At 38.8% G+C, this 13284-nt stretch overlaps 1 protein-coding gene across 6 annotated transcripts in view; it reads right to left on the reverse strand.

Annotated features, from left to right (window-relative positions):
• Positions 1–13284, reverse strand: part of QTGAL (queuosine-tRNA galactosyltransferase) — a 304777-nt gene that overhangs the window by 14160 nt on the left and 277333 nt on the right. For all 6 annotated transcript variants that reach the window (XR_012664925.1, XM_048817365.2, XM_048817362.2 and 3 more), the window contains 2 exons: positions 3915–3983; positions 2051–2125 (listed from right to left, as the gene is read on the reverse strand). Coding sequence is in view for 5 of the 6 variants with exons in the window: in XM_048817365.2 (XP_048673322.2) it covers positions 2051–2125; positions 3915–3983 (144 nt within the window). In the remaining variant the exon portion in view is untranslated. The remainder of the gene's footprint in view (positions 1–2050; positions 2126–3914; positions 3984–13284) is intronic.

Genomic DNA, 13284 nt, shown 5'->3' on the forward strand with positions numbered 1-13284 from the left:
AAATGTTGGCATACTGTGGGGCCATGCGGGTACCCATAGCAGTGCTGCTGATTTGAAGGTATACATTGTCCCCAAATGTGAAATAGTTATGGGTGAGGACAAAGTCACAAAGATCAGCCACCAGGTTTGCCGTGACATTATCAGGGATACTGTTCCTGATGGCTTGTAGTCCATCTTTGTGTGGAATGCTGGTGTAGAGGGCTTCTACATCCATAGTGGCCAGGATGGTGTTTTCAGGAAGATCACCGATGGATTGTAGTTTCTTCAGGAAGTAACATCAGTGTTACCATCAGCCAACAAGACAGCTCAGACAGTAGGGTGCAAAAGTTTAAATGAGGATGTTACCTGGCCACGGTCTCTGGGTATTTGACACCAAAATTGTGACTATTTTCATTCTTAATTTCACATCAACAGAAAGGTGATTAAAAGATATTGAGATTCCAGAGGCCATTTCACAAAGATTCCATCTAAGTAGACAAAATTGTGGCTCCAAAAACAGTGTCTTTAAAGGTGCTATGCAGTATAGTGTAGTCTGCACACAGAATACAGTCACTGATAGAGAAAAGTACTGTAAAATTACAGTTGAAATCATGGATCAGAGTTTTCAGAGCAGACAAGATATTGTATAATAGCTTCCTTGTCAGGGCTTCAGAAATTAGATGCACTGTATAATAGGTTACACAGCTGTTTTGTCCTCAGCCTTCCACCCACCATTATGTTTCATATGAAAAATTAAATTAGTTGCAATATTACCAATGTCAATGTCAGGCTTAGTACCAACCTGTCTACAGGATAATGCCCTGGGGTACTTGCAGTCTGGTTTTACAACTGTGAAGTACTTTGATCTCTGTACTGACCCTAACCTTGGGGGCGCTAAGGTCAAAAGGGATTATAGGGGACGAGTTTCAGCTAAATAATCATACAAACTGAATAGGTTTTTTAAATGTCTTTGTTTATATGAAGGAAACCTGCCAATATAGTATTTAAATATGTAGCATTAGTTGCAAGTTTCAGTAACTTTTAGTATTCACAGTAAGAGTGTATTTGCTATCATGCCTTTCAGCATCTGATCTGATGCTTTTGTGTTGTTCCTTATTTGGGTTGTGCTATGTTGTTATTTTAATGTAATAGCAGAATATCTGCTGCTCATCTTTTAGTAATTCAGGAGTCAATCGAATGAGTGAAAGAGAAAGCAGTTGCAGTCTTTGACTCTCAGCAGTACTCAGACGCAAAAGAGGCTTAAGGATGGGCATGTTGCACATGATAACTTAAGGGCTTGATTTATAAAACAAAGTCTCTGTTTCCGCACCCACAGTTTGTGTGCCTGAACACAGTTATGGTTGCAATATTTTCGGTATAAACAAGGGCAAGTGACCAACCATGTCTGCAACATGCAACCACATTTGTGCCCACAAAACTGTACGTCAAAAAGGGAGACCAGATTAAGGACCCTTTAAAGATATCCTTGCTTTTATTACTCTTAATATTACTCCAACATTTCCATTCCCTCCCTGCAATAATCTCTAAAAACAATTTCACAAAATTGGCCTCTACATCTTCGGATGAGTTTTGACTAAAAACTAGGGCTGTCGATTAATCGCAATTAACTCACGCAATGAACTAAAAAAAAATTAATCGCGATTAATCACAGTTAAATAATAGAATACCAATTGAAATTTATTAAATATTATTGGATGCTTTTCTACATTTTCAAATATATTGATTTCAATTACAACAGAGAATACAAAGTGTACGGTGCTCACTTTATGTTATTTTTTATTACAAATATTTGCACTATAAAAATGATAAACAAAGAAATAGTGTTTTTGAATTCACCTCATACAAGTACCATAATGCAATCTCTTTATCACGAAAGTGTAACTTACAAATGTAGATTTTTTTTTTAATCGCTTGACAGCCCAACTAAAAACACTTCTATAAACCACTGGAAAATGTGTTTTACAATAAAAACAAAAGCACATCCTTAATTAGGGTAATGCTTGTAGATACAGATGTGGTTCATTTAGCTTATGCCAAAAACTGTACTCACCAACTTTACACAGATAACGAAAGGTGGGGTCGCGTCTCTGAAATGTTGTATGGGAATTTTGGGTTTTGGTCTCTCCTGCAAACAATGAAATTTGGTTAGAAGACAAAGGGTTATTTTTAGCTCAGTAATGGGGGTTGCTTGGCATTAAAGAGTGAAATTGTATTCAAAGATCATGTATTAGAATGGCTCAAGTGGTTATATACTCATGCTCATTATTTTGCCTTTCACTTCAAATACAATGTAGTTTCTGGGTCACCATAAACTACTACTTTCTGTAACACCCAATAACTAATTTCATCTTTCATACAATCAGCTTTCTTAACTCCAACCTACAGAATGTTGTTTCTGGTGCACTTTTTTATATGACCACTAATTTGAGATGTATACATGCCGTAGACAGATACACACATGATTTCAGGCCAGAGCTTATTACACAAATATTTCAACTGGATCGTCAAGAATGAAGGCCCTGGATATTACAAAGTTACTAAACACCTCAATTCCCATTGCCTTCAGCACGAGCTGACGGCATACATCAGCTTCTCAGAGTACTGAGCTCCAAGGGTCTGACTGCCCAGTGAAATCAAGAGCACTGAATCTGGCCTTATGCTTACAGTAGATTCTCGAGAGTGGAGCTAAATTGTTTTATTACCATAAAAATTGATATTGCACCAGGACTGTGACATTTTCATTTTAGATGGTTCATTTACTGCCATTTAAATATCTTCGTCCTTTATCTTCAGTGGCACAAAAACCTGCTGCCTGCATTTTGTCCAGGTGATTCCCAGCTGGGCTAGTGAGAGAGATGTCACCTAGGGAGCATGTTACAATCTATCCTTTGGACTCTTCTTCAAAGAGAAATACTGTGCTAGGTTGAATATGGGTCTATAAATAACCATAAACTTCTTTCTTTCTTTCACCATAGATTTTAGCTTTTATGCATCATGGACCAAATCCTGCTCCCACTAAAGTCAGTAGCAAAACTCACTTCAACAGGAGTTTGTCCCCATACACAGAATACATTAAAAAGATATTTGTTTTTCTTCCCCTCTAAACTGACCACATTTTCAGTGACTGCAGTGTGCTCCTGGCTACCTCTCAACTATAGTACAAAGAACTTCCCTTACCTTAGACCTAGAAACTGACCTCTCTCCCACACAGAGTTGCTGTGATCATGCTTTTTATTGGTATAATTTATTGACACAGGAGATGCTAAGTCATGAAACCCCACATCATTCCATTTCCCCTCTCCTACTAAAGAGCAGTTGAATCTTCGTGGAAAACAGTCTTCAGGGAAATAATTCTGCTTCTATAAATCTTCCCTCCCCATCCAAACCACGTAATTCCCTTTCTTATTCTGCATTTCTAGAGATATCTACATGAAAACAGGATCCTTGTTCCTGAAGAGTCTCTGTTTCTGCCTGCTTATTCCCCACCTGTAGCGATAGCTATTGGTGAGGAGACTGGAGGGTGCAGGATTGCTAACATAAGAGGGGCCAATGGTTTCATTCTAGCATGGGTTGGAACTGACCAAAACTTGTTACCATCTGTTCTATACACTATGTGAAATGAGTTGCTGCTCTCGTTCAGTTCTCAGATTACAAAAAAACACCTTCACAATTGGTGCTGAATGTCACTCTGGCTCCCTACTGTACAGGAAGAAAAACTCCACGCGTTCCATTACCCATCCCCAGCACCTAGACCCCTAATTAAATAAATACAGTATGGACTGCATACTATAATTCTTCACTATATTTAAAATTAGTGACCCTCTTTTTGTTGTTTGTCCAATGAGCTTAGAATGTCACTTCTCACAAGATAATTCCAGTTGACAGTAATGGAAAGGACAGTAGTTGTTACTAACCTTGGATTCTTGGTAAGTGTAGAAACCTTTTGCTATTTTTTTTTCATCAACATCACAAAATGCAGCTACCTGGTGAAAACAGAAAAAGGAGACAAAGGATTTAATAAAGCTCAGTACTACCAGCAAACGTCTCACTTGCTATCATTTCCCCCACTAAACTTGCCCCTCTATTCCCTTTCTCAACTTCACAAAGCCCTCAAAAGGAATCTGATCTTCAGCTTCTCACGAGCCATTCTGAAAAGAGTGCAGGATGGTGGTTTTCAAACTGTCTATGAATCACCATGGTCCACACAGTGACTGCTGGTACTTGGAGGAGTGTGGGCTGGTTACATGGGCCTTTATCCTGCAAATGCTTATTCTTATGAGTAAAGCTGAGCGCATGTATGAGTGAGTGCAAGATTGGGGCGATGGTTCTGGCTCTCCTCCTTGCTTGGAGCTGCTGAATCACATTAAAGACAGCTTTCCGTATTCTATTGTTGAGGCAGACAATTACTGTAGTTTGCCATAGAGGTGTTATGCATCTGGGAATGGGAAAGCAGGTGCTCTGTGTGATTGCCAGTAGGAGGGAAGGTGTTCATGAGACATGCACTCTACTTACATTATGAGTAGGGCTGATCAAAATATTTCTGTCTGAAACTTTTCTCCAGTGGAAAGCAGGATTTTCTACTGAATGAAAAACCATCCCATTATGAAAAAGTGTGAGAACCCCTGATATAAGCATTGTCAAGTTATAACACGTTGTCCTTTCTAAAGTTCTAGAATAACCCCCTATGTAGGCACGTGGTGAAAAAAAACTTCAATGTCCCCTGAGAGATGTCAGTTAACAAGAAGCATGTTAAACCTCGCTGACAACAAATCCATCATTTTATCCCATTCCTTGAAAAAATGTTTAAAGATTAAAGATTAATTAAAGACTTTTAAAGATAACTTTAAGGTGATTTAGTAGTTCACTGTACACACACACACACATTTTCTGGGACAGATTTCAAACATTTTGCTCATACACACAAAAAAGCTACAGAAAATCTTTGACATACATTTGAATTTAAAAAAAAATCCAGCCTAAGAGACTTCCTGCTGCCAAACACACACATTCAGAGCCACAAGACAACTAACAATATTAACAGCAGCATCAAGTAAGCACATCACAACCTTATGGCTCAGAATAGGAAAGCTTGTTTCTAAAATGTGGCTCAACAATAGACCAGAAATACAGAACACAGAACAGACCATAGTTTGGATTGGACAATTTCAATTCTAGGTGGCAAGTGGCATGCTTTATAGTCACTTGTAATGTACAAGGAACAAAAGCAAAACAAGAGGACCTTGAGCTCAAATTACACTGTAACACCACTAGACAAATGTACCTCTCATTTGCTTTCTGGATAACCAATACCTGCACATTTGCCTGAGTATAACAATTCTGAACTAAATATCCATTAACCTACATATGTTAAAACACTACAGAAACTACCTGTGGAGCTAACAGATTTCACCAGATACCTGTGTACAACATGAGTGCAATAATACCTGAGAACATTTCTGTAACAGTACAATAAATTCTTAACCACAGTGTACCAAAATTTGGGGAGCCTGTATTCTCACCTCTATTTTATATTACACCTAAATTCATACATTCATACACACCTATGTACTTGTAAACCGCCTTAGAAAATGCAAACAGATTTTTTTAAAACGACCAAGTTAAACAGATTTAAGGAGCATTGTAAATTACCACAGAAATACTTCGGTTTCTCTTATTGTACGCTGTAATGAAGCATTATTTCTGGATGCAAACTTGCCAAATATTTCAAATGTTTCCTTATTTGCATTCCTCACAAATATGCCTGTGATCCCAGTTATATGGTGGCTCCAAAATAAAGCATGGGTTGCCAATAACATTTTCCAGAGAATTTTACAAACGCAGCCTGTGTTCTTTTGGTTTCCATTGCCCCGTTCATGTTACCCTCTCAGGCCTGTCAGAATGAAGCAGAGCATTTGTTTGTAGATATTTAGTTAAGGTCTCATAGAAATCAATTATTCTGTGGAGGGATGGGCGGCATTTTTCTACCCTTTTTATTTTTGCATTAAAAATTGATTAACAAGACTTAAAAACTAGAAAGCTTGAAAATTCAGACAGCTGGGTTTTTATTTCTTAGTCACATAATGTTGCAGAAGGCTGGATTCTTTTCATAGCAGCAGCCACCTCATTTTCTTCCTATGATTAAGATAATCATTTCCCTTAATCTAGTGATCCCCACTCCCTCTGAAGACAATGGAAGTCTTTTCATTAATTTCAGTGGGAGTTACATCAGTCCCATCGTCTATGGCTACACTAGAGAGCTGACATAGGCACAGCTGCACTGATACGGCTGCGCCACTGTAATCACTCTAGTGTAGCCACTCTAAGCTGAAAGGAGAGAACTCTCTCGTTGGCTTAATGACTCCAGCTCCTTCAAGTGTCAGCAGCTATGTCAGGAGGAGACTTTCTCCCCCTGACATAGCGCTGTCCACACCAGCGCTTAAATCAGCATAAGTTATGTCACTCAGCAGGGTGGCTAATTCACACCTGAGTGACATAATTTACATGGAGTAAATCAGTCAATCTCCCATTGTTACTCTACTCTTGGTCTGAAGGTGAAAAGCAATAGGGAATTGCCAGCCCTCTGCCCTTCCAAGCCAGGGCAAAATTCCTTGGCAACAGAATTAGGCCCTCAGTGCCTTCAGGCAATTCTCAGACTGAACTTTTTTTCAGTTACAAAATAAAGACTGTCTCATGCAGAAAGTCTTTGGGGTGGAAGCCAAGTACTATCAGTTGGGGCTCTTTTCAAGCCCTAGGTAAAATCACTGTTGTATCAGCCCTTCTATTATAAGCCAATCCGTGAACAACAGAGAAAAAAGATAAATAATAAAGGAACACAGAGTAACTAGAAACATGAGCAGAACATAACAAAATGAGACTCAATGGGGAAAAATACAGCTATTAAAATCTGGAGGAAACTAATCAAACACTCCATGGGAGGCAGATGTTTCTGCTTGGAAAGCAGGACTGCTGGAAGAGCGTGAGGGTGACAATGGACTGCTAATTAGATGAGAATGGAAAAACAAACTAATGGAGTTTCCGTCTGCGAGTACAGAGGCATCACATCACAGACCAACAAGAGGAGAGTCCCCCAACAATGTCGGTTGTAAGATCACACTGAGAATATTGCACCCAGTGCTGGGCACCTCAGTACAAGAGAAAGATCAACCAACTGGATGGAACCCAAGAGTAAAGCAGAAGTGATTAAGGAGCTAGTGGGATTGATGTCTGCAAAAAGAATTTACACAGTGACTGATGGGGGTGGGTAGGACATTGGCATGTGATAACCATGATCAATTACTTGAAGCCAAAACACTTAAGGTCCAGATTCTAGCTCTTTGAGTTACTCTCTCAAATGCACAAATTAACATAATTTTCATTCCTGTGAGCTCTGCCCCAAACACTCCTCCATATTTCAGCATGTAAAGAGCCTGTGGAGTGTCAATTACACATGTTATAGGACAGCCAGGATTGGGCATGGTAGTGGCACCCTAAACTTTCCCTCTGTGCTTCTCTTCTGTGCGGACAAGCCATGGGATGGGAGCCATCTGATTGTGCAATAATCTTCTAAGGTTCCCCATTACATGAGGAATTTAAAATGGAAGTGTACAAACCAATGGAGAATACTTGTAGGGAACAATTATGTGTTTCCCATCTCAGTTTGTGTGGCAACAGGCTAATGTTTCCTTGCCAAATTTAGGATGCACATTTTATGTATTGGTACTTTGCATGCTGCATTTACCTGCTTTCAAACTCTTCACTTCCCTGCAAGAGTTAAGTTCCCCCCACCAAACTTTTTTGCACTACCAATGGCAATAATGAATGGTATAATAGGGTTAATATAACAACATTTAACAAATATAAAAGACGTCCCATTACTAGCAGCGGATCATATTTGTTAAACTTTGCTTTACTATTATCTCATTATTATTCCCACTCCTAGTGCAAAAAAGTTATTGGTAGAGGAACTTAATTCTTGCAGGAAATATAAAACAATACCCTGGATTTCTGTTCCAAGGACCTGAGCTATCTTTTTTGCAATATCAATGCTGTTATGGATAATGTATTTAATTATTTTTCCAACTTTGTGATCAAAGAATAAACTGTTCACCTTTCAGCTAAGATAAAAGGAAAAGCATAATCCAGGATTAATTCCCAAGGAATGAAGTTGAAAATTCAACTCCAGGCCCTGAAATGAAGAGCATTATTGTGCTGAGCATCAGCAGGATTTTGTTCTTAAATAACTACAAAAAAGTCTTGATCTGTCCATGGACTGTATTTATAGCCACTCAGTGTTATGTACCCAACGACCTTTCCTGTATGACTAGGGTCCTTGACCAGCATATTACCTCCCCCATGTACCAACTATGGCCACTACCTGCTGCAAAGTATAAACACCATGTGTTGGCCACACTACACATCCAATCCTGAGGTCATCTGACATATGAAACTCCCAGTAAAGGCAATAAAAGAAAGCATGAAAGAATCAAGCTAATACAATGTATGATTTTACATAGCAGGTAAGTATATGAGACAAATTTCCCTTGGAAGATGGGTTGATTCAACCCAAATTAAAGTTTTCTTTCAGAAAGATGAATGCCTAATACAGAGGTATCTTTATATGTAACTTCCAATGGTTTTAGGCAGTTTAAACCTGATAACTATAGAACTGTAAAACACATTAGCCTTGAATAGGTAATTCTTCCACTGGGTTATACACCATGTGGGTGGTCCAAGAGACAGTTGATTATTTTTCTGCCACTACTATTTATTTTTTAATTTAAAAAGATGTGTGTCCGGAAACTGGATACAGAACTTGCACCCAACTGTTTATGCAATAAGCAGAACTCAGAGCATCAGGCTTACATGACCTGTTTACTTTAGACTAATAGGCTTAACACAGTCTCTCATTTATTTTCCTCCACCAATTAATTCCAATCTTGTGTCTTTTATGAAGACCATCCGTGTCTGCAGTACTGTATCCTGGGGAGAAACCTATGAATTATAAAATAATGTAATGACTGAAAAATACTCTCAAGCTGGATCATAAGTAAATGAGTTAGTTACTCTAAGGCTTATTTACTGCTTTCAGTTGGCTCAAAAGCCAAAATAACCATTATTAGGAAACAACAGAATGCAATATTGCAATGGCTTCTGAGTATCTGTGATTGATTTATCAGATCACTCTTTGGTTGTAAGAAAATGAGAGAGTGGCAAAATATTTTTTGTTTTGATTGTCTGTGTTTTACTCAAATCTTCACAATTCCAAAAGAAAAAAAAAAGATTGCTACTTTTCCAAGCTAAAATATAGGAAGGGAAAAGCACAATTCCAGCAGCTACACATAAGTCATCAGTTATACTGTTATTATGAGAAACAGTGCTTTATTGGCAGGGCTTACATCATATGTAAACAAATGTAGCATTAAAACCAAACCAAAACACAACACTCTTTCACAACAAAAAATCTATCTGGACCAAATTCCAAAATCCTAACTCTGACAAATCTCCCACTGGGGGAGATATTCCACATTTGGGGAAGAAGGAAACATTTTTCTGGCAGGTTGTTTTTAACAAAAATGGCAGTTGTTTGAAGGCGGTTAGAGACTAGAAATGTTAGATAGTGCTGCGCACCCACCTTCTGAAAATCAAGACTCTTTAAAGTCTCTCGAATTGGGGACCCCAAAATTGAGGAACCCCAAATCACTAGCTGCTTTTGAAAATCCATCTAGGGTGGGAGTTTCTAGTGAAGACAATGCTTAACTCTGCTGCCAATGAAGTCAGTGGGAGTTTTACCATTGATTTCAATGGGAACCGAGTTGGGCCAACACTGAGCACTTCCTGGAACCCCCAATACTAATATACAGTACAGGAAATCAAGAGGATTCGCCTTGGAATATATTAATTATTATTATTTTTGCAAAACTAGTTTTTTGAAAGTGTCTAATAGTTGTAACAAGATGAACAGTAGCTCATTTCATACTTGATGTGCCTTCTGATTTCTTGTTCACTACAGGAAATGGCTTTTTACACTTTCTCCTCTGCTCATCATTGTATTCAAATTTCCAGTGGTAAGGCCTATGCAGAGTTTAGCAACCTAAGAACACTACTTTTGTTAGCAGGGTGTTCTTCACAGTATTTTCTTTCCTCAAAATTATATTTCACTTTGATAATGAGCTTGATATCAGTTGCAATGTGCTTTACATGTAGGCTGATGATTTCCAGCATGCTGTGGAACCTGATTATAGCAAACTGGGACGGTGAACTCTACAATGAAGTACAATGACTTTGCTACTTGATTTTCTCTACCACCTCCCTAAACACTGTGATGCACAAAAAATACAATGCTAGCTATAATGAACCTCTATTGCTTTACTGTAAGTTAGTCCCATGTGAATAAGCCTTAGAAAACTGTACAAAACACTTACCAAGTCCTCTCTAGCACATTTTCCCTAGATCATATATTGCAGAATTATGATAGGGGATTTTATTGCCTGGGCTCATGCATCTTTCATATATTTTAAATCTCTAATGAGCTTCATGATCTTTCTCTTTGTTCCAACTTCTTACACTGATAGTTGCTTGAAGGCCTAGGGATTATTTTAATATACGTTTCTGGAAAAGTAAAATCTATTCTTTTCACGCACCTCAGAAAAAAATAACTCAGAGTGTAAGCACCATAGTATAATAAAAGAAAGTCAAGTTAATCTCAAACAAAAAGAGACACCATGCCAGATGTACAGGCCTTCCAGTCTGTCTCAACTGGAACCACAAAGCTAATAAGCATGACCATTCTTACACAAGATCCAAAGATCATAATCAGCATTGAAGTGCCAATCTCATTCCACCTGTTCATCGTTACTGCTGAACCACAGGAAGGCGGTGTGCCTTTTAATTCCAAGCATGTGCTTCATTTATCAGATCTGAGACACTGCTCAGTTAGAGACAGCATTACTTCCCCTCAACACATATAAATATAACAATATCCCTCATCAGAAGGCTGCAAAACCACTTGACTGCCAGAATCCAGTGCCTATGTTGCAGCCAACATACAACGTAAACACCTCTAAGCATAAACACAATCCCTTATTACATGCAACAAATAGCTCCATTCACAGAAAACAGCTTGGGACCCACTGGTAAGTTTCTATTCTCCAGAAATGGAGGACGGCCTTTGGTCACTTCTTTAGCAGCCAATTCCTATTAAAAATATTGAGACTGCTTCTTGTGCCTCTGTCTGTCATCTCCTCTAGTTTGTTTTAACTGATTCAATAGCTTGAAAACCCAAGCCTGACATGCGATGGCCAAAATCATTAAAATGCTTTGAAACAGATGTAATACCTTCTCTAAAATTATACTCTTGTGGTCTGGTCTTAATCACTGGGCTACACAGGCATGTTACCCTATACAGGAAGGGTCTGTCCAACATAAAAGTTGTACCAGTATAGTACAGTTAAAGTGGTAAAACTCCCCTAGTGTGAGCGCAGTTATATAGGCATAAAAGTGCTTATTCCCATAAGGGACAGAAAATAAGCTGCACGAGGTATCTTTCTACAATTATAGATAACAAGGGGCTTGTACAAGTATAACTAGTTCAGTAAAAGAATCAGATCCCAAAAGAAGAGTTATGACAGTTTTGGAATAGCCTTCCAAGGGAAGCAGTGGGGGGAAAAGATCTATCTGGCTTTAAGATTAAACTCGATAAGTTTATGGAGGAGATGGTATGATGGGATAACATGGTTTTGGTAATTAAATATTCATGGTAAATAGGCCCAATGGCCTGTGATGGGTTATTAGATGGGGTAAGATCTGAATTACCCAGGAAAGAATTTTCTGTAGTATCTGGCTGATGAATCTTGCCCATATGCTCAGGGTTTAGCTGATTGCCATATTTGGGGTCGGGAAGGAATTTTCCTCCAGGGCAGATTGGAAGGCCCTGGAGGTTTTTCGCCTTCCTCTGTAGCATGGGGCACAGGTCACTTGCTGGAGGATTCTCTGCTCCTTGAAGTCTTTAAACTACGATTTGAGGACTTCAATAGCACAGATATAGGTGTGAGGGGTTTTTTTGTAGGAGTGGTGGCTGGGGTTCTGTGGCCTGCGTTGTGCAGGGGGTCAGACTAGATGATCATAGTGGTCCCTTCTGACCTAAATATCTATGAATCTATGACAGTAATATTTTCAATTGCAGACTAGGCGTAAACTGCAGTCACTGTGCTGCAGAATCTGTACTGTAAGTGCTTCAGATACTGAGCATCATAATAGTTTTCAAAGAGATTTCCTTGCTATCTTTAATTCATAAGTCATATTTCTGTTAAGTTAATAACATGGATGTTGGAGTCAGGGAGTCTCCATTTCCAGGCTCTCCTCACCTGGGTTTTACTGAAACTTGTACTTCTTCCCCATTCTTATTTCCTTGTTGCCATCTCTCTTTAAGCTCTCCTGTAAAACAGGTTCGTAACAGTGCGATTTGTTGCTTCACTAAAAGCAGGGGTGTAAGTTTGGTTTCCTCTACTTATATCTCTAGAGTCTCAGTTCTCCCCTTTTCACTCTCTGAGGCCCTTCATATATTTTAAATATTTTGAAACCACTGCAAAAGTTAGAAGTTTTCTGAGCCTGTAGTACAGGTACAGGACTGTAGTCGCAGCACAGACAGATGACCCTGTTACTGATAAACCACAGCACCTTGCAGATAAAAAAGGTCAGTATCAGACTCAAACATTTGATTTAAAACATTAAGTGGATAGATAACATGCTACAAAGAGGGGGTTCACAAGATACTTTCCTGATATGCTATTGATGAAAAGGGTTGTCATACAGAGGCTTTATGGGGTTGGGTTAGCCATGGTATTATGGGCGCACTTCTAAAGATGCTCTCCCCTAGTAGCTTAATTTGCGTAACTAGAGCAAGAGCTTATTCATTGCTTCTCTCACTGTTTTTCAGTTAGCTGCTTATGTGCTGTTCTCTTTGGAACACTATTTCCAGCTGTGGCTTTAGCGGAATAGTACAGAAACAGTGCAAAAGTATTCCTTTTAGCTGAGGTTTGACAAACAACAATAGAATAGACAAGACAGCACCAAAAAATCCCTCTAGGCATACATAGCATCCCAGAAACATTTGGTTTCCATCTTCAACTGCACATTACAGACAAAACGGATGTGTTTTAAACAAAAAAAGGTCTGTTCAGTTTCACTCATGCAGAAATGCTAACACTACCCCACTGTCAACTGTTTGAATCAAGAAGGGTAAAGTCAGGAAGCAGCATTTCCTTAAGAATACTGAGATACTGGCAA

Source organism: Caretta caretta, chromosome 14 (genome assembly GCF_965140235.1).
Source record: "Caretta caretta isolate rCarCar2 chromosome 14, rCarCar1.hap1, whole genome shotgun sequence".
NCBI classification, from domain to species: domain Eukaryota; kingdom Metazoa; phylum Chordata; order Testudines; family Cheloniidae; genus Caretta; species Caretta caretta.